Source organism: Fusarium poae, chromosome 3, assembly GCF_019609905.1.
Source record: "Fusarium poae strain DAOMC 252244 chromosome 3, whole genome shotgun sequence".
Lineage (NCBI taxonomy): Eukaryota > Fungi > Ascomycota > Sordariomycetes > Hypocreales > Nectriaceae > Fusarium > Fusarium poae.
In genome coordinates this window covers 1012189-1030779 of record NC_058401.1, presented here as the reverse complement: position 1 = coordinate 1030779, position 18591 = coordinate 1012189, and the positions used below count along the sequence as shown (strand labels likewise).

General features: G+C 43.4%; 4 protein-coding genes across 4 annotated transcripts; 2 read left to right on the top strand and 2 right to left on the bottom strand.

Moving 5' to 3' along the window:
• Positions 1 to 134: 134 nt before the first annotated feature.
• On the bottom strand, positions 135 to 1005 carry FPOAC1_007728 (uncharacterized protein; the record flags this gene model as incomplete). Its single annotated transcript, XM_044852178.1, has 2 exons — positions 135 to 474; positions 533 to 1005. 2 exons carry the CDS (start codon positions 1003 to 1005, stop codon positions 135 to 137), a joined length of 813 nt encoding a protein of 270 aa, XP_044704848.1.
• A 1854-nt stretch (positions 1006 to 2859) lies between these two features.
• Positions 2860 to 7873, top strand: FPOAC1_007727 (uncharacterized protein; the record flags this gene model as incomplete). The annotated part of the gene is made up of 4 exons (XM_044852177.1): positions 2860 to 3352; positions 3433 to 4967; positions 5028 to 5834; positions 5888 to 7873. The coding sequence occupies 4 exons, from the start codon at positions 2860 to 2862 to the stop codon at positions 7871 to 7873; spliced, it is 4821 nt and encodes a 1606-aa protein (XP_044704847.1).
• A 205-nt stretch (positions 7874 to 8078) lies between these two features.
• Positions 8079 to 13682, bottom strand: FPOAC1_007726 (uncharacterized protein; the record flags this gene model as incomplete). Its single annotated transcript, XM_044852176.1, has 8 exons — positions 8079 to 8095; positions 8155 to 11019; positions 11777 to 11857; positions 11914 to 12055; positions 12103 to 12447; positions 12498 to 12600; positions 12650 to 13577; positions 13628 to 13682. The coding sequence occupies 8 exons, from the start codon at positions 13680 to 13682 to the stop codon at positions 8079 to 8081; spliced, it is 4536 nt and encodes a 1511-aa protein (XP_044704846.1).
• A 506-nt stretch (positions 13683 to 14188) lies between these two features.
• On the top strand, positions 14189 to 15297 carry FPOAC1_007725 (uncharacterized protein; the record flags this gene model as incomplete). Its single annotated transcript, XM_044852175.1, has 2 exons — positions 14189 to 14849; positions 14903 to 15297. The coding sequence occupies 2 exons, from the start codon at positions 14189 to 14191 to the stop codon at positions 15295 to 15297; spliced, it is 1056 nt and encodes a 351-aa protein (XP_044704845.1).
• Between the last annotated feature and the right edge of the window lie 3294 nt (positions 15298 to 18591).

The window sequence follows — 18591 nt, the reverse complement described above, 5'->3', positions numbered from 1 at the left end:
TTATTCTCCACTGACACCCACCAAGATCACACATCAATTAACAATTGTCTGAATCATGAATTCGAACTAAGTAATATTGACCAATGTCAGGGCCATACATCACATAATAAATCCCCATTAATCTGCATAAAGCCCTACAAGCTGCAAATACGCTTGAATCCAAGAGTGTCGACATTGACTTGGATTGACTGATACTCTCCATAACAGGTCACGATGAGCTTTACATCTGCCTGGGCGACATTGATATCAGAGAAGATGAGGCGGTCAACCCTCCAATCACCAACGGTATCATAGAACGTTCCATCCCTGGAAGTATCTCCCACCTTGAGTTCCGTATTACAAGTGTAGTCAGCATGTTGACTGACATGGATAACACGGTAGTAGTAGGAAAACTCGTAGGTGCCGTAAAGATTGCTCAAAGTTTGCGAGACAGTTCCAGCTTGGTCATTGCCGTTGGTCGCAAACGCATAAGCCCTATGATCAATGAATTAGCACATAAAAGGTGAGAATAAAGGATGGGCAAGTAACATACACAGCATTTCCACCACTCTGAGGTCCAATTCGGGTTATTTCGCCGTTGCTTGTCCAGGGTGTGATATCAGAGTCGCTGTCGTCGAAGCCAGAGTTGATAAACAACTGGGTTTCAACACAATCCGGGGCTCCACTGGTAGTCGCAGGCTCTTCCTGGGCCGCAGTGGTAGGGTCAAGCGCAGTAGTAGTGACAACCGCTGAAGCAGTGGTCGTATCAGAAGCAATGGTCGATACGCTCTCAACAACGCTTGTCTCGGTCGTATCCGCTGTCGGTTCTTCCTGGACGGTGGAGGTAGCCTCGATGACAGTAGTAACTGCTGTGGAGTCGAAGGACGTAGCGGTCGAATCGGGTACAACAGTTGAGCTCTCGGCAATGCTTGTGACTCCCGTGGTCGCAGGCTTGCAGGGGCTAGCCTTGACTCCGAAAAGGAACAGAGTTACAGCCGCAGCTGGAAGTACGGAGAGACGAACCATTATGGCGGAACAGAAAACAAATATTTAAACGAGTGGACAGAACTGCAAATAGCGCAGTGCGATTAAAGGAATGTTAATATGGAGATATTGTAAGAGGAAATTGAAATGAAAGACATGCAGCACATGCCCTCCTTTTCATTCAGCTGTCTCCTTGTTCATTCATGGCGCTAGAAGTGGTCTTTGCAGCAGGCTATTGTCAATAGTTCAGTGGGCTAACAAGAAAAAGTAAAGTCAAGGTTCAGCTACAAGTCTAGTTCAGGCACCACGATGCTAGTCAACAGGGATAGCAACCAATCATGTTAGTAGCATGGGAAGAAAAGGGTCTAGATCAAGCTAACACCCTAAAGGCATGGTCTATTGTCTGGCAGATTGTTATCCATTTAGTTCCTGCTAGCACTGATTCGGCTGTTGAACTTTCACAGTAATTCCTCACCTCCAGGGTAAATAAGGTTGACTTAATAAACAATAATCACAGAATATAGAAATTTGGCTCATTATTTGGGCTTCCTGAAGGGCTCTGATCCGGAGATCAATTAAACGCCGCACTACACAGTGTGCTATCTCTGATGTCGTCTATCTGTTATCCAGGAACCATCGTCTTTTCCAGGCTTTTGATGCTGCCGCTTTCGGGCAGATGATCTAATCAAATCCCCAGTTACCAAATAAACTGTTCGTCCAACCGTCAATAAATACTCGTTAGGTACTACATCTACAGCGACTTGGTAGCGATCCGTCAGGTGATGAAAGAATTGTCTATGGTGAATAAAATCAAGGGACTGGAAACAAATGTAGCAATCACGTGGATATCTACGTGATATCCCTCATCATCAACATCTCAGCATACGGGCTGCAAGTTCAAATGCAGTAATGAATGATCTCGCTGTACACTTTGTGTATGAACTAAATCCTGTAATTAGATGTTTTAGGAAAGAAAGAATCAGGTGGACCGTCCCCAGGTTGGACTGAGACTGATGCGTAATGAATTGTTGATAGGCTATCTAGCACATTGTGAACGCGATAAATTGGTTTCCAGGGTAGCTGTGACAGCTGTCGCCCTACACCCGGTAAAAGACCGGCAGAACCGGCTAAAAAGGAACGGTGGGAAGCTGAAAAACAGACATCGCACAATGAGCCTCTTTTGGTCTAGATCTGCATGCCAAGGTGCAGATCTCAAGTGGGTGTGAAAAGGCCCTGTAAACGAACTACCGAGGTACATAGGTACTTTGTTGTTGTCACGCATCCTTCAATTATTATTCAGATGACATGGACGGACCGGCCCGTGTTCTAGCCAGCCATTCGAACTGACTGCTGATCTTGGGTATGGGATGATTAGATAGTTTTGAATGCACATTCCTGTTGTCCTCTTCTTCGTTTTTAACCTATATGCCTTGGTTAATGTAAGGTTAGTCTACCCGTATTATCAACCTTGCACAATGGAAGTGCCCTTCTTTCATCACCTCAAGAGTACAAAAGCCATAGATTACACTGAGGCCACCATACTGTAGGCAGCTGTCAGGAAAATTGGGGAGAAATGAAGCCCAACTATTGGGTAAATAATAACATGTCCACCTCAGCCTCACCGAAATGTCAAAGCGTGCAGATACTTCCTTGATTTGATCCCCATGGCACGACGTCCCACCTATTAGGTGTTGCCATCTTCAGTATATGCACGATAACGAGTCATTTGAATGATTTTGTAGATACTTATGGGGGTGATATTCTAGCTTGGGCCTACGAATGGCGTTAGTTGGTTTTTCGTCTATTCTCTTATCCGACACAACTTCTTTCATTTTTCACTGCTACCCGTCACTAATTAGTCTTTTATTTTCTACGCACCCAGTGATAGCACAAATCATGAAGAACCGCATCAGATTTTCTTGGTTTGTAAAGAAGGACACTAAGCTTAGAAAGCGCTCGGGGTTACCAGTGAATCCCAACCCGCCTCCTTTGACATCACCATCAACAGCTCCTGCCGAGAGCCAGGTAACTATTGCCACAGTGCCTCTTGCCCCGGCCAAAGAACCAAGTCAGGCTCCTGATCCAGACAAAGAACCAAGTCAGGTCCCTGATCTAGGCAAAGAATCGAGCCAAAATGAAATGCCATTGGATTGTATGTGGGCCGAGGCCGCCAAAGAATTCGAACGCATTTGCGGAGATTCACTGAGTAACGGTGATATAAAAAACTTTGACGATGTCAAAAAACAGATTGAGCAACAAAATCTATCTTTTACCGAAGCCGACGCCGATTCAAAAACCAAGTGGGAAAAGGCGAAAGGCATGGGACTTGAGACTCTCAAGTACTTGGGGGCCATTCTCCCGGCCGCCTCAATTGCCGGATCATTGGCAAGTTATAATCAGTTGATGAGTGAAGAAAAGTCCGCAGCGCTAACATATTGATATAGACGCCCTTCTCCCCGGCGATCGAAGTCACAAGCAAAGCACTGGGCCTTGTTCTAAACATTCCACAGCAAAATCACGATTATGCTGAAGCAGTGGACAAAGTCTTCCGAGAGGTTTCGACTGCTCTTTCAGAGTTTGATCTCTACCGCAAGGTTAATCACACGCCGCTATTGAGGGAGATACACGAAGTGCTTAGGTGTTTGGTGAAGCTCTGCGCTGTGGTTGTAAAACACAAGCAAGGTGGCCGAGCAGAAGCTGCTCTGAAAGCTTTTAATCGCTCCTTGGGTGTCGACAACGAGCTACAACAGCAACTTGTCGAATTCAGACTGGCTATGCAGAACAAGAACCAAAAGCAAACAACGGTGATGTTTGTTAATTTGGAAAAAGTGAAAGAGGATGCTGGACAAACCAAGGATATGGCCAAGGCTACATATGTCGAGCAACACCGACCGAAGATCCTACGCAAAATTGGCGAGTATCTTGATGTACCGCCAACAGTCAACATTGACACTACATCTACTCAGACCCGTAAGAACATCTCGGATAAATGTTTCAAAAACACTGGTCAATGGATTTGGAAACACGAAGACTATCGCATTTGGATTGGAAAGGATGATGCGGTGATGAGGAGAAGTATGCCGCACGCTCTTCTTGTCTTGGGTGCTCAGTCAACCGGCAAAACATGTACATGTGCCCAGATCACACGAAATCTGGAAGGAAAGGGTGATAAAGATCGGGTTTACGTTGCGCACTACTTCTTCCCCGCTACTGTTGCTGTCAAGAAGGAAAGTGACAGTGATACGAATAAGGACACGATTTCATGGGCCTTCAGATATATGGCCTTCCAGATTGCTCGCGTCGACGCAACAGTGCGGAGCTTTTTAGAAAAAGCCTGTGATAACGAAAGTGTTGCATTTCGTCAGAATATGGGGTCCTCAGAAGAGGAGCTGTGTAACCTCTGGGCAAGTTTCGGTATTGGAGCGTCAGGATCAAACGCTACCTATTATCTTGTTTTTGATGGTCTTGAAAACCTCCCCGACGCTGAATTCAATGCGCTTATTGGATTTGTTCAAAAGGTCGACTCGGGGAAAACATCGACAAGAAATTTACGCATTCTGTTGAGTGGTAAGACAGAACAGTTCAGTGGCAAAGGAATATTTGAGAAGGCATTGAAGATTCGAATGGGGGTTGACAGCCAGGAAGACATGCAACCTATCATCAAGAAAGAGCTTGAACTGAGGAAAGTATTGCTGAACTACAGAAATGACCAGAAGCAAGGTGATGCAATGATGCTCATATTGGATACACTGCCTTCCAAGGTCTATGGAAACTATGCTGAACTTCAGCTATGGCTCACTCGTATAACAGAGGCGGTCAACTCTTACGCCTCCTTCGACAGTCTCATTGAACTGTTGAACGGACCAACAAGAGTTTATGAAGCAGTTATTGAGTCTTTAGAAAGGACATTGACAGCCAAAGAGATTGACCAGCTAAATGAACTCCTCAAACACGTCATATTCAGGAGATTCGCTCCAAGCTTGAAACAACTCGAAGCCGTTATGGTATGTATTATATCTCTAGACACCGTATATCCGATAGAACTTGGGCTGACAATCTCCAAGTCACTTCACTTAGAGGACGTAGTGTCGGTTGAAGGTCTTGATACCATGATCAGACACAAGTACTCATCTGTCTTGAAGATCGAATCTGATATAGTGACAGTTGAGGAGGGATTCCGGGATTACCTCGCTGAGGAAGCAGAGAAGGCGTCGAACGGTAAAAGCTCGCCCGATGATGCCCCTTCAACAATCAGCATGACTCTTACACTAAACCATGTTGACCGTCAGCGGGCTGCCGAATACTTTTGGAATCTCACTCAGATGGCAATGCAACCAAACTTCACATTTGACTCGAGGAACAATAACCAAAGACAAGGTCGAATTGCTGTTGACGCGTTCGAGGCGCACCTCAACATTGTTAACCAGACTTTCAAGGTTTTAGAAAGCAAGCGGGTAGTTGAGCATCAGACAAACAACAGCTATCTTGTCGCATGGTTACCGTACCACCTTGATCGGTTACGAGAGCTTGAAAACGAAAGTGTTCGGGGAGTTCTGCTCGCTCAACAACAGCGTAAGATTGGAGAAAAACTGTATGATTTGTTCACAAATGATTCAGTGTTCCAACAGCACAAAGCGACTTTTGAACAGGCATATTGGGTGGTTCCTGAGATGAAATCCATGCAAGAATGGTTGATGGACCCAACTGTGAGAAGACGAGACAAAGACTGGCTCAAGAATGTCCTTTCCGCACCCAGTCTGACGCAAGGTTATCTTAAAGGGTTCACCACTTGGATAGTCACAGAGTTCGTAAGGAACAGGACATGGGAGGTATCAATGGCGTACCGTTGGATTGAGGAACTGATGGACGCAGTAAGTCATTCCCCTCCCTTGTTAGAACTGTCACTAACCTGGGGGATAATCAGGATACAGAAACAGAATGGTTCGGGGAGGATGAAATTGACGCTGCGTTTAGTAACGAATGGTTTCGAGTGAGCGAATGGTGTTGGAGGGCTCTCGGCATGCCAGCAGAATGCCCCGATTCACTTTGGTATGAGCGCCTCGCCAAAACCGCATCAATGGATGATGATGGTGATCTGGAGACATCTCTGTCGATCTATCAGTGTGCTATACGCCAGGCGAATCCAAGCTGGCTGTGTTATCGAGATACTGGCGTCATCCACCACAGACAAGGTCAGGTGAAAAAAGCCATTGATGAAGTCGAGATGGCTCTGCGCGAGGCAGAGAAATCAGGCGCGCAGCCCGAGCCAAGCTCAGGTGATATCGCGCAGCTCAACTTACTTCTCGGTCACTATGCATACGAGACCGAGGAAATGGAAAGCGCCAAAGAATACTACACATCAGCATGCAACAAGGGGGATACCAAGCAAGTCATGGAAGGATTGTTAGGCTGCCTCAAGATCAACCTCAACACTCTTTGTGCCGAAGAAACGAGGAATTGGCTTCGTGACAGGCTTTCTGGGGACGTTCATCAAGGGGAGATGGATGGTGTTCTACAACTGATGACCCAGGATCCAGATCACAACGACCTTTTCCACATGCTATTCTCTATTCTCAACAACGATGACGATTTACTGAAGAAAATAGTGACCATTATGATACGTGGCTCACATGGATTCGGAACACTGAACACTGGCGCAATTAATACTTCCGGATTGGCGAACGGCCGAAGTGAAGTGGGAGCGGATGGCATATTGCTTTACTATGCAGGTGTTGCAGCGCATATGTACAAGCAACTGTCAAATGGCCCGGAGTCTGTCTTTGAAACTACCACTCTTTGGACATGCAGCCGCAAAGAACTGGAAAACGTTCGCAGTGACAACGCTATACTTGTCCGATCCAACGCATCAACAGCATTGGCACGCCATTACTTCCAGCTTCTACTCAGCAATGACAAACCGGATTACATTCGACAACTCGAAAAGTTGAAACCGGACGACAGGAAATCTGACGACGTGTACGACAATGATGAGATTGTCGGGTGGCTGGTTGCAATTCACACCATTCGTGAGAGAAAAAAGGATGCTAAAAAACTATTGAAATCGAGGTTGACAAAAGCCATTTCGATTCTCTCAGACGACATTCCCGAAAACGATTTCATCGGTCTCTCTAGAATCCACAAGGCTACTGGAGCATGCCAGGACCTGAATAATGCGGCCATCGCCCTTTCTCTGATGGGGCAACCGGACGTGGTCGAATGTGCTTTGCGTTTGAAGGATAAAGACATCGATGTACCAAAGGGAATAAGCAAAGAGCGGGCATTGGAATCGTACAAGCGTGTGACCAAAAATATAATAAGTGTCATGAGGATGACTGTGCCTAATGCCGCAGAACAAAATCTACGGATATATGTGGCTAAGCGGTTCATTGAGCTTTACATTAAAAACACCACGGAAGCTCCGAAGGCCTCTGACAACAAGGAAGATCCAAGCGATGTCGAAGTCGCAAAATTCGTCGCTTCTGAGTTGATTAAATACCGCCTGGATCAAATAGATGTCAAAGATCTTGGCGTGCCCAATACTTGGTCCTGCGATGGCCGCACCGACGATGGCAAAGAATGCAAGAAACAGTTGGGCTTTGATGAGCACTTTTATCATTGCCTTTACTGTTGGCAACGCGACTTTTGTCAAGACTGTTTCGGTCGCCTTCGCGACTCCGATTCTAATGTTATCACGGTGTGCAACGGAGGACACAAGTGGCTACTTACACCTCGACTAGGCTGGAGCACCTATGTAGGACAACGAGCAAAGACTGTAAGGGTACCAAGAAGCGTTGAACCTATCGAAGGTGATAGTCAAGTCTTGTTCGCTCGGTATGATGACAACTTTGGCGCGGAAATGACGGTAAAAGAATGGATAGACAGTATTAGAAACGAGTATCTGAAAGATTGATTGAGACTTGGGGTAGTTATATCTCGCTAGTATAAAATGCATAGTTTGTTCTGCTTTTGAATACTGTTAGGTAACATATATTCTGCAAAGATACATGTTATTCGAGTAGAATCAGGTTTGTGAACAAAACTTATTGACTAGTGAGTTAAAACAATGCCAACTTCACCTACCCGCGAGGTCCTTCACTACAACTCTCTAATTATAATTACGCCATTTCTGACTCTTGATACAGTCAGAACAATCCCAACAGCCCTTATCACTCCAACTCAACATTGTCGAACCAAACTGCTGCCACTGGATACCCCTGAGCTGGAAACCCGCCAAAGCACATTTCCCATACTCTTCAGACCAACCCGACGACATACAATCAGGGTTCGAGTTACAAAGAGCCGCACATCGCTCCTCAGAATCTTGGTGGGGAAACTTGGAAGGCGCATCGTCCCAACCCCAAGGGAAGTAACCCGTATGCTGACAGACCACATTACCGTCATCAACCTGCCTGCGCTGACAAACGGCATCCTCGCTTGTAATGCTAGGAGCGCAAGTCGCGGTGGGCAGTGAAGTTCGTAGTGACGCGGAATAGTCATCACGTTCGTATTCGTGGCAGAAACATCGGAAGCAAGTCTGATCACTCCAGGTTTGAGAATTATCATCATTATCACCGGGAGTGAATGAGGAGCTAAAGACTGATTCCGTGGAAAAGACACATTGTTGTTGGTTTTGATCCCACGAGGAAGACTTGCAGCGGCCGGGCATCTGATTGCACAATGCTACACAGTTCTGATAGGTGTTGATGTTGAGAAGCTGCCAGGCATATTCACCGTCCTTGAGTGTAAAGGTTTTCCTCATGTTGCCGACTTTGTTGCACTGAGAGAATTCGTAGTTTTGATCGAATTGACATCCATCAGATAGGGCGAGGGTGCATTCAGGCATGGATGAATACGTGGTCGTTGGTGCGTAGGACGAGATGAAAGTTGTAAGAGGTTCAGTTCGAGTTGGAGTCATCGTAGTTTGTTCGACAGTTTGTTTCGCAGTGCTAGGAGCTTGGCTGGTAGTCTCATCCTGGACTGAACAGTCATTGGAGCATGACCAACATCCCTCGGAACTCCAAGGGAGGATGTAAGCAGAAGCGTCCTGATCTTGAGCCTCCTGAAACTCGCTGCTTGAGATAGCAGTGTTGGTGAAGATACATCTCCTTCGCGCATAGTCATATGCCGAGGCCGCACAATCCTTGAGAATGAAACAGATAGTAGCACACTGCTCTGAAGTTGTCTGCATGGTGTCCTTGTCGAATTCATTGTTGGCATAAGGCTCGAGATCAACATTGCCAAGGTTACCAATCTTCTCGCAGACAAGGTCCGAAGATGGAGAGCTCTTGAGGTGACAGTGGGGACAGGCGGTTGTGGCAGAGGGAGCAGCAGAGGTAGTGATGTCCGGAAGAGAGGAGGTTGATGGCGCAACGGAAGTTGTCTCAACATCCGCTGGGTTCTTGATATCGCAATCCTCACACTCGAAGCAATCGAAATCATTCCACATCAGAGAGTACGGCTTATTAAGATCGATGCCAACCACACCAAGTGTATCGGAAGTAAACCGACAGGAACTACCCTCCCGACTTTCATCCCACGCAAAGGCCTTGCAAGCAGAACCTTCTTGTTTGCATAGGAGGGCACAGTCTTCTATAGAGTTTTGTCGAGGAACGCTATCCGTTGTGCGACCCCATGTACCCGACTTTACATCTCCAAACGCCCAACAGGCTCGAGGGGCGGTGGGACGGTCGTTCTCTGACTCTTGTCGGATACCGGGCAGGGAGACTAATTGTGTAACTTCTGGCTTGACGGGTGTGCAGTAGCCAGGAGGTGGAGCTCCGACGGGGCAGACGCGTGAACCAGTTGGTAAAGAACTGGCAGTGGAGAGGTAGCTTGCGGTTGTAGGGTGTAGAGCACTTGTGGGGTTCAAAGTAAGTGTGGGAACATGGCTCTCTGACTCGGTTGACGCGTCTTGTGTAGCAGGGCCAGAGGCAGTCGATGGCTTTTGGGTAGTAGGCTCATAGGCCGTTGATGGACCTTGAGTGGCAGGCTCAGAGGCAGTCGATACGCCAGCTGAGTGTCCCTCAGTCTGGGTCTCTGCAGAGCTGTCTGTTGCAGCCTCAGACTCAGTTGATGGACTGAAAGTGTTGACGTCGGAGCCTGTAGATGAGCCAGTTGTTGGCTGCTCAATATCCGAGGTGAAAACATGAGATTCAGTTAAGGGCTTGGTCTCTGTTGATGGTCCATCGGTATTCGCGCTACTACTTGATCCCTCTGATGCGGTGGATACAATCAGTGAAGCACTTGTAGTAGCAACACTACCTTCATCGCCAAAGTCAATTGCGACATCATCGATCGTCTCAGGAGTGACCTGGTTAGACATAAAGATGGAGTCAACGTAGATAGCTGCAATTCCACCAATAGGACAATTGACAGCAATCGCAAAAGCACCCTCGGTGTTGGGAACGTCGGTCTGTTCAAGAACAGTGTTCCAGTCCTTAGCAACCCCAATACTGAGAATCGTCGACGTATAGAATACATGGCCAGCGATAGAAGCGCTAAGCGTGCAGACGTTTACGCTGCTAGCTGTGATCACAGCATAGAAGAAACGAATAGTGTACTTCTTCTTGGTATCAAGAGAGTCAAGTTGCTGCGACAGGCTAACGATGTTGCCAATGGCTCGTTTGCGTAAGGGAGGTTGGTTGGATGCTTGCATCTCAACACAGCCCTTTTCTTTGCTCCCGTCACCGGTGTAGCCCTTGTTCTCAACGATCTGGCAATCGCCTTCGACGGTGTAGCTTGGGATGTTGCTCGGGTTGGTAGGATCTCTGACGGCAAAGTTTCCGTTACCAATGACGTTCTTGACAACGAGTGGTCCCTTTGTTTCTGAAGTGGTTGGGGCAACCGTTGTTGCTGTCGCAGAGGTAACATGAGGCTTGCATGGGCCGGCGAGGGTAACATCAAAGTTTCCCAGGATGGCCAGGGCCGTTAAAGCAAAGGCAGAACGCATAACGAATGTAGTGGCCGATACAGGCGTTGAACGATGTGACAAGAAAAACGAAAAACGTGGGAACTGGGGAGCGACGTATCGGCTGTTTATGAGGATGCGTTGGACCCCTAACCGACAGAGAAATTTCCCAAGTAAGTGGTCGAGGCCTTTATTCTGACGCTATATTGGAACTATTGACTTGATGTCACGATGGTGTCTCGTACCTTTTGGCGCCTGAAGCCAAAGTGGTTAGACCACCCTCAGCTTTCTTGTCACCGCATCACATCACATGGATCAGCTCAATGCAAATATTGCTCAATTACCATAGTAGCCGAAAGTGCCGAGAGTCAGCAATTGCACATTCGTGGTAACGAATTCTTTTCTTTTCTTCTTTTTTCTTTTTGAAGTGATTACCAACAAGAGAAAGTTGACCCCTGACTTCAGCTTGAGACTAGTCGTTAACCCCTGTCCACGATAGATCCATCAAAACCTAGAAGTCTAGCGCAAGAGACTATTTAATCTTTTAAATATGTTTATCCAAGTTAAGCCATCGCGCTGTTTCCCAGATCCATGGCTCAGACGGGTTTAGCTTGATCATAATGCTGGATTTCTCAAGTGAATCACATTTAGATGAGGTTCAAGTTATATCGTACCCTGTATAAGAGGGATATGTTCCATTAACTGACTGTAAATATAATTCACGCATTTAAGCTAAATATCTAAACTGAATAATCTAATTCCATTCAACTTGGATAGGATCATGATCCCGAGAATACTTATTACCGTTGAACCACAGCTCAAACCGTAAGTCAGCTGGGGCCACGATAAGATGAACATGAAAAACACATTTGTAATATTTATAGCCCCTGCTGAAACAACACCAACCGCGCTTCTGGACCATAACAAGTTCATTTGGCGTGAGAGCAGTGAGTGTACACTCGACTTGACAGAGTCTTTTTACTCCAGCTATAAGTTACAGTCAATGACAGTATTCATTTGTGGCCGATGTTGATATAACTTACCCTTGAGTAGACTTTGTGGGAGAACATTCGACTCATTTCGTGAGGAAACAACCTGGATGGTTACGGACGCAGTTGTAATTCCAGGACTTAACCGTTTATGAAACGGTTTCATTATTGGCACCGATGCGTCAATGTTATCCCCCTTGTAAATGAGTCAGTTAAAGCATCAACCTAACTCTTTCAACGTACCTTGCGAATGAACCACTCTATTTGATCAGCAGCCCATCGTTGAGTTAAGTCAAACTCATCCGACTCCAACCGTTCGCCGATGTGTCGTGCAGGGTTGTAAAGCTCTCGTGTCACAATACCATAACTCATCCTAGCCACGTACGTGGCGAGGACTGGCTTGTTCCCTGTTTCCAATTTTTGTTTCTGGTCTTCAAGCAGACCCCTTACGACAGTTGTCTGTGGGTTTTTGCTGACAATGATTCTGACATTGCGAGCGTTGGGATGTGTGAATTGGATGAAATGATCCCTGAGCCGCCGTTGGACATATTTGGAACTGCCCAATCCCCCGGATAAAACCATGTACATCTATAAAAAAGGTCAGTGCGAGAAAAGAGGGATTTGGGTCAAAGTCATACCACTTGCTCACTGCGATTGTTCTGCACCATCCAGTCCAACTGCTCGCGGACCTTGGCGACAATTCTCTCCACGTGAGGATCAAAAAGCCTTTGTATATCGTGACTGCATAAATGTCAGCTATGCGGAGATTATTGTTCTTGTGCTTACCTACTTATCAAATATCATGCATCCTCCCTCAGCACGGAGCTGAACATGTCTGAAGTCATTTGAGACACCCGGCATGGCAATCCTGTGAGACTTGGCGATGGCTGCAGGGTCACCAAAAAGGTGCTTGACAGCTTTGAATCGTTCACTCTTCATCATGTTCTCAGATAGGCCGTTAGTAATACTGAATGGCACATCAGGGCTTTTAACCAAACGCTCCTGGACAAGGTCACCGAAAGCAGAGTCTATGAGAGTTGAGCCAATTCCGATCCCGCTTACTTCAGCAATCTGCGACATCTGAGGCCTTCCGTTGTCGACACTGGTGACCTGTACCAAGGAAACGTCTGTTGTGCCACCACCAGCATCTATAGTGAGGAAGATGTCCCCAGCACTAAAGTTGACTACACCACTCTTGAGGGTATCAACAGCAGCGGCTTCTGCTTCAGTGAGATCAATTTGCGCCGAGTGACGGGGCCCTTCAGTGCCAAAGCCCGCGGCTTTAATAGCAGCCTTGAACGTGTTACTTACATCCAATCCTCTCCAAGTGGTAGGTACACTGAAGAGAAAAGTGACGGACGAGGTGGTCCAGTTTGCACCTGTCATCTCCTCGTATGTTGTTTTGATGTGTCGATATATCTGCTGAAGGAAGTCCGTAACACACATCGACGCCTCTGCCGTAGTAGCAATCGTGCTCAGGCCTACTCTCCTCGTCTCCTCACATGTCTCTTTGTCAAGGAACATCTTGAAGAGACGATGCTCCTTTTTATCAAACGGTAGAGGGTCATCGTACACAGATGAATAGAAACCCCATGAAGACACTGTGTTGTCATGGTTATAGACAAGACGGCTGGGAACCTTTGTTTCGCCAGTATTATTGTTTCCAGGCCAGTTGTTGAAAATGTGCATCGTCCCATTTGAGAACAAAAACGCAACACCTATGAAGCCGTTAACAGTGTCAAGATACAACTATATTGAATTATGTTACCTGTGAAGGTGGTGCCAAGATCAATGGCTACTGTAACATCGGGTTTCTCGACCATGCTGGGCAGGTAGGTCAGTTGTGTGACATTTGAAACAGTTGTGGACAGCCTGGAACAGAACGACAAACTGGGGAGAGTAAATACGATTTACAATGTCATTGGCGTTGATGAACGGAGGGAACACGAACCTAATTCTGGAGAGGCTATATCAGCTGTAATGTCTCCCCCAATTGATCGTCGGTGGCATAGAGTTAATGCAAGCTATAAGCCACGTTGAAAATTATAGTTTTTCCAACGATAGTTAATCTGCCACAGCCCAGTCTAGACGGAGTTGTCATTCCTTTTGAGACGACTTACCATGCCTTGTGATAACTGTAATGGGCTGATGTACTCGAACACAGCCATTCCGAATACATGTACACAGATTTAAACCAACACTGCTCCTCACAAGAATAGAGATCTCGCAACATCAAAAATTCATTCTTTCCATATTCTTACCAGCCTGGGTCAAAGCTGACTTCCCCCGATATATCGCATTCACCAATCCGTGGAAATCTAAATACAAGATGTCTTCCACGTCATCAACAGCCAATTCCGCAGCCCCTACGAGCAGGGATGCTTCAAAAACAAACAACCAAGGACTCAGCGACGGAGAAGTTGCTGGAGTAGCCATCGGCTGCTTCTTTGCTGGCCTCATTATTGGGGCTTTTGTCGTTTGGCTGGTCTTCCGATTCACGGATCGCCAGAGATATGCCAGGCGAAGACGACGGAGCGAAGACCGGGGCAGGTTGGTGTACCACACAAGAGAAGCGAATACAGTTTCCCTCGGTACTTCTGGAAGCCCCATGAAACTCGAAAACATCATACTGCAGCCTACGCCCGACCGAGACATACTTTCAGATTTGAGACGCCTCGAAGACATCATCAGGCAACACGTCGAGACGGTTTATCATTTTGAGCCAGTTGACGTCGAGTTAACGGCCCTGGCTCACACACTGACTGATATTGGATACAAGGGAAAGCGTTCAGGAATTCCCGTTGAAACGGTGGCTGGCTGGTGCATCCAGACCGACACTCGCTGTGGAGCTCTTAGACATGTCCTTTCCCAGGTCCTCTTCAGCGCCATCGACTGGAACAATCCAGGGCCCCAGACATTACTTCCAAAGTCACCCGTTGCTTTCGCGAAATCGATTCACCCAATTGAAAAGAATCAAGACAACTTTGACGGTACGTATCCAATAATAAACTTTCCGAATCAAGCCACTAATACAGCCTTCCAGTCATGGCGTTTGCCTGGACCCGATGGCGCACACTCTCGGCGCTATTTCTGCACCCTGCGCCTCAGGAAAGAACACCTCTCGAGGTCTCTGAAACTGATATCCGTGATCAGGTGGAGGTTCTCGCGAAAGCCTTGGACTCAGCCCTTCACATTTTTGTGGCGCCTGATGATGAAAGTCGACATCAGCAGAGTGACCATCTCCGTTTGATGATCATTGAGACTGCTAAACTAGGCTACGTTTTATTTTCTCACACTAGCGATTGGAGATTTATATATAGGGATGAATCAGCGCGACGACGCCCTGTCTTGTGCGTCGGTATGGAGAAGCTGAATGACATGGATGGGCACCGTCTGACTTCTCCGCAGCGGGTTGTAGAGCCTCGTCTGATGTCTTGAGAATTTATTCAGTGTTTTCGATTGGTAGTTTATTTTTGATCGTAAATTTGATACGTGTATAATTCAGTTGTTTATCATACGAGTCACTTTATACCACGCAACACCCGCAGATAATCGTATATCCAATTAATTAGCAATGATGGCATATGCATAATGATCTGTACTATCAGAAGTCCAGAGTGTCAAGATAATTGGTAGTTAGTGTCTAGCTTCGCACGAGACTTAACGCCGAGAGCCCAGATGTTATTTAAGCCATGTTGTATAGTTGATACATTCAATGCTGGGTGGCGTTGGCGTTTTCAGCCTTACATGCAATTGTGGGGTATATTGTCAACTTTAAAAACAGACACATGCTCTCCGCGTCATGACGGAAACGGGACTAAGCATGGCCAATACCTTTGCACTTTAAACTTTAGACTTACTAGCGTGAGGCATACTCTAAACTTCTGGCAATAAACGTTGGCTCCTATCTCTCTCTGACGTGATAATCTTTCATGACCACTTGTCGTCGTCTTTCATGCCCACTTTCTCTTGCTGCAGACGAATACAACTTATCCAAAATGGCCGAGTTCATGGGCCCTGCTGGATCTCTTAGCAATATCACATATCATGTCATAACTCTCCTAATCGAATGTAATCAAGCTAGCGACCAAGTTCGCTGAAGCCTAGAGCTGGTCCGCACCTGTGATCGTGATCTACAACACCTGATCAGCTTGCGACCATTATGTTAAATTTTATTATATTAAAAGCTATAGTATTAATTATAAGCTTTTTCTTTTTTTTATTAGAACTTTTTTTTTTTTTAATTTTATAAGATTTTTAATATAATAAATTCTAATTTAATAAACTTTTTAATAGGGAATTAATAGGGATGTATAATACTTTTACTATAGATGTATAACCTTATAGACGCATGACTTTTTAAGCACTTTAATTAACTAAGCCCTATATTTATTAATATACCTTAACCCTTCCTCTTTAATTAGTTATTCCTCCTATAAATACTTATATATTAGCTAATTAGGATAATTCTAATATTATTATTAATACTATAGATTATCTATTACCTTTATAACCTAACCTCCTAATAAAGTTAATACTATATTATTATTAGATATTAATACTTTAGTATTATAATGGTCTTTATACACTGCTAATTATATAACTCTAAGTCTAAGTTATTTAATATAGCAAAGCTGCCTTAAAAACGTACTTAACTTAATAGCTAATATATCTAGCTAAACTGATAATATAACTTTTACTTACCTTTTTTAATAAATCTATTGCTGCCCTATTAGTATTATCCTGCCTCTTGAAATAACTAATAGACCTCTTTTATTAGCAATGCACTTAGTATTAATAATTTTTATAGATTTAGGGATATTAATACTCTAGATAATATCTTTACTGCAGTCCTTAATTAATTCTTAATTATACTATTGCCTTATTATTCTAGACCTAAGTTATTATTTAAGCTTTAATATAACTATATAATAACCTTCTATAATAACTTTCCTTATAGAATAAATTAATAAAATATTTATTAAGTATCTATTTCTAGACTAGAAATTAATCCTTTTTAAGGCTTTTTTTATAGCTTATTAAAAGTAATATAGGTATTTATAATACCTAAGGTAGAATTCTAGCATGCTTTAGGGCTAGTCTAAGATATTATTAATAATAAGCAATAAATAATAAGGCAATACCTTAAGTTCTTTAATACTGTATATAGCTAGTAGGAAAGATAGGGCTATTTTCCTTTAAATACTAATAAATATAGCTCACTTTTAGTATACTTTCTTTATAAAAGTTAACACTCTTTAGTTCTTATTCCCTTTTTACTTAATTTAATTAAAAGCTCCCTTTTATAGTAATCTAAGTCCCTGCCTCTAGATAAAATATTAAATCCTCTAATCCTAGGTAACCTAGCCCCTATAGAGAATGCCTTTTATAAGAATATTTAACTCTTTATAAAAGAGTATAGCTTTAGTATAATAAAGTATAATAAATACTCTTATAAGGAATAGCTAATATAGTATTTTATTCAATATAATTAATATAAGGATCTTTAACTAAGTAAAGGCTTTAGTCTTTATTAAAGGAAGTTATAAAAGTGTAGGTATAAGTGGCTAGTTATTATAGAGGCTTTTAAGGAAGGTAAATAGTTTCTTTATTAATATTAGGATATAGAATATTATACTTATAATTATCCTTTAAGTGAGATATTATTAGCTTATTTATCTTATTACTGCCTTACTTCCTTAGTTAAGGTAACTATTAAATTTACTAGCCGCTGAGTTGGTATTTAAGCGTGGGATATATAGGCTATTATAAAAGAATAATATCCTAAGTTAATATTTATATAATAAGATATTTATAATGCTTAAGCTTTAGTAAGCTAAGAGAAGCTTATAGGCTATTTACTTATTACTGCCTTACTTAAGCTTTTTAATAAGTAAAAAGTTCCTTATATTATAAAGTAGGCATTAAATAAGCCTAGCTATCTTCTAGGCCTTATCTAGATATTCCTTTATTATATTTAGATATAGAAGCAGTTCTTAGAGGTAATTAGCCTTAATAATATATATAATATTAACTAATTTAAGCTCTTATTTTTCTAAGTAACTAGGTAAACCTATCTTAGTATAATATTTAATATTGCCTTTAGTCTTATTAATAATAAATAATAAAAAGGATTCTAGTTTCTTATAAAAAGCATTTTTACTTTTCTATTAAAGCACTTAATATAATAACTAGCTATTATTATTATAGACTTTAATAACTTAATAAAGGCTACCTTAGATAATTAGTTTCCTAAGGTCTAGCAATAGCTTTATATTTATTATATTAACTTTAATATTCTTCTTTAATTAAAGTAAAAGTAGATTAAGAACCTAGAGAATAGTAATAGCCTAGATATTAGTAAGGTAAATAAACCTACTGAACCCTAAGCTACTCTAATTCTACATAACTATATACTTATCTTAGCTGAATTTTCCTCTGAGGTTCTTTATACTTATTAGGGGGTTCTCTAGATATAGAAGTAGATTCTTTTTACAGAGACTAAAGAAGTATATAAGAAAGTATAGATTACTCTCTATAAGGAGTTTAATAATTAATGCCCTATTCTACAGTATCTTTTTAATACCTATATACTAGTCTATACTTAATGGGCCTATTGCTTTATTTATAAATACCTAAACTATAGTATCTATATAACCTTAAGTATAGAGATAAGTAATAATAATATTAAGAGCTACCTATTAAATAGGATAAGCTATTTTTATAAATTAA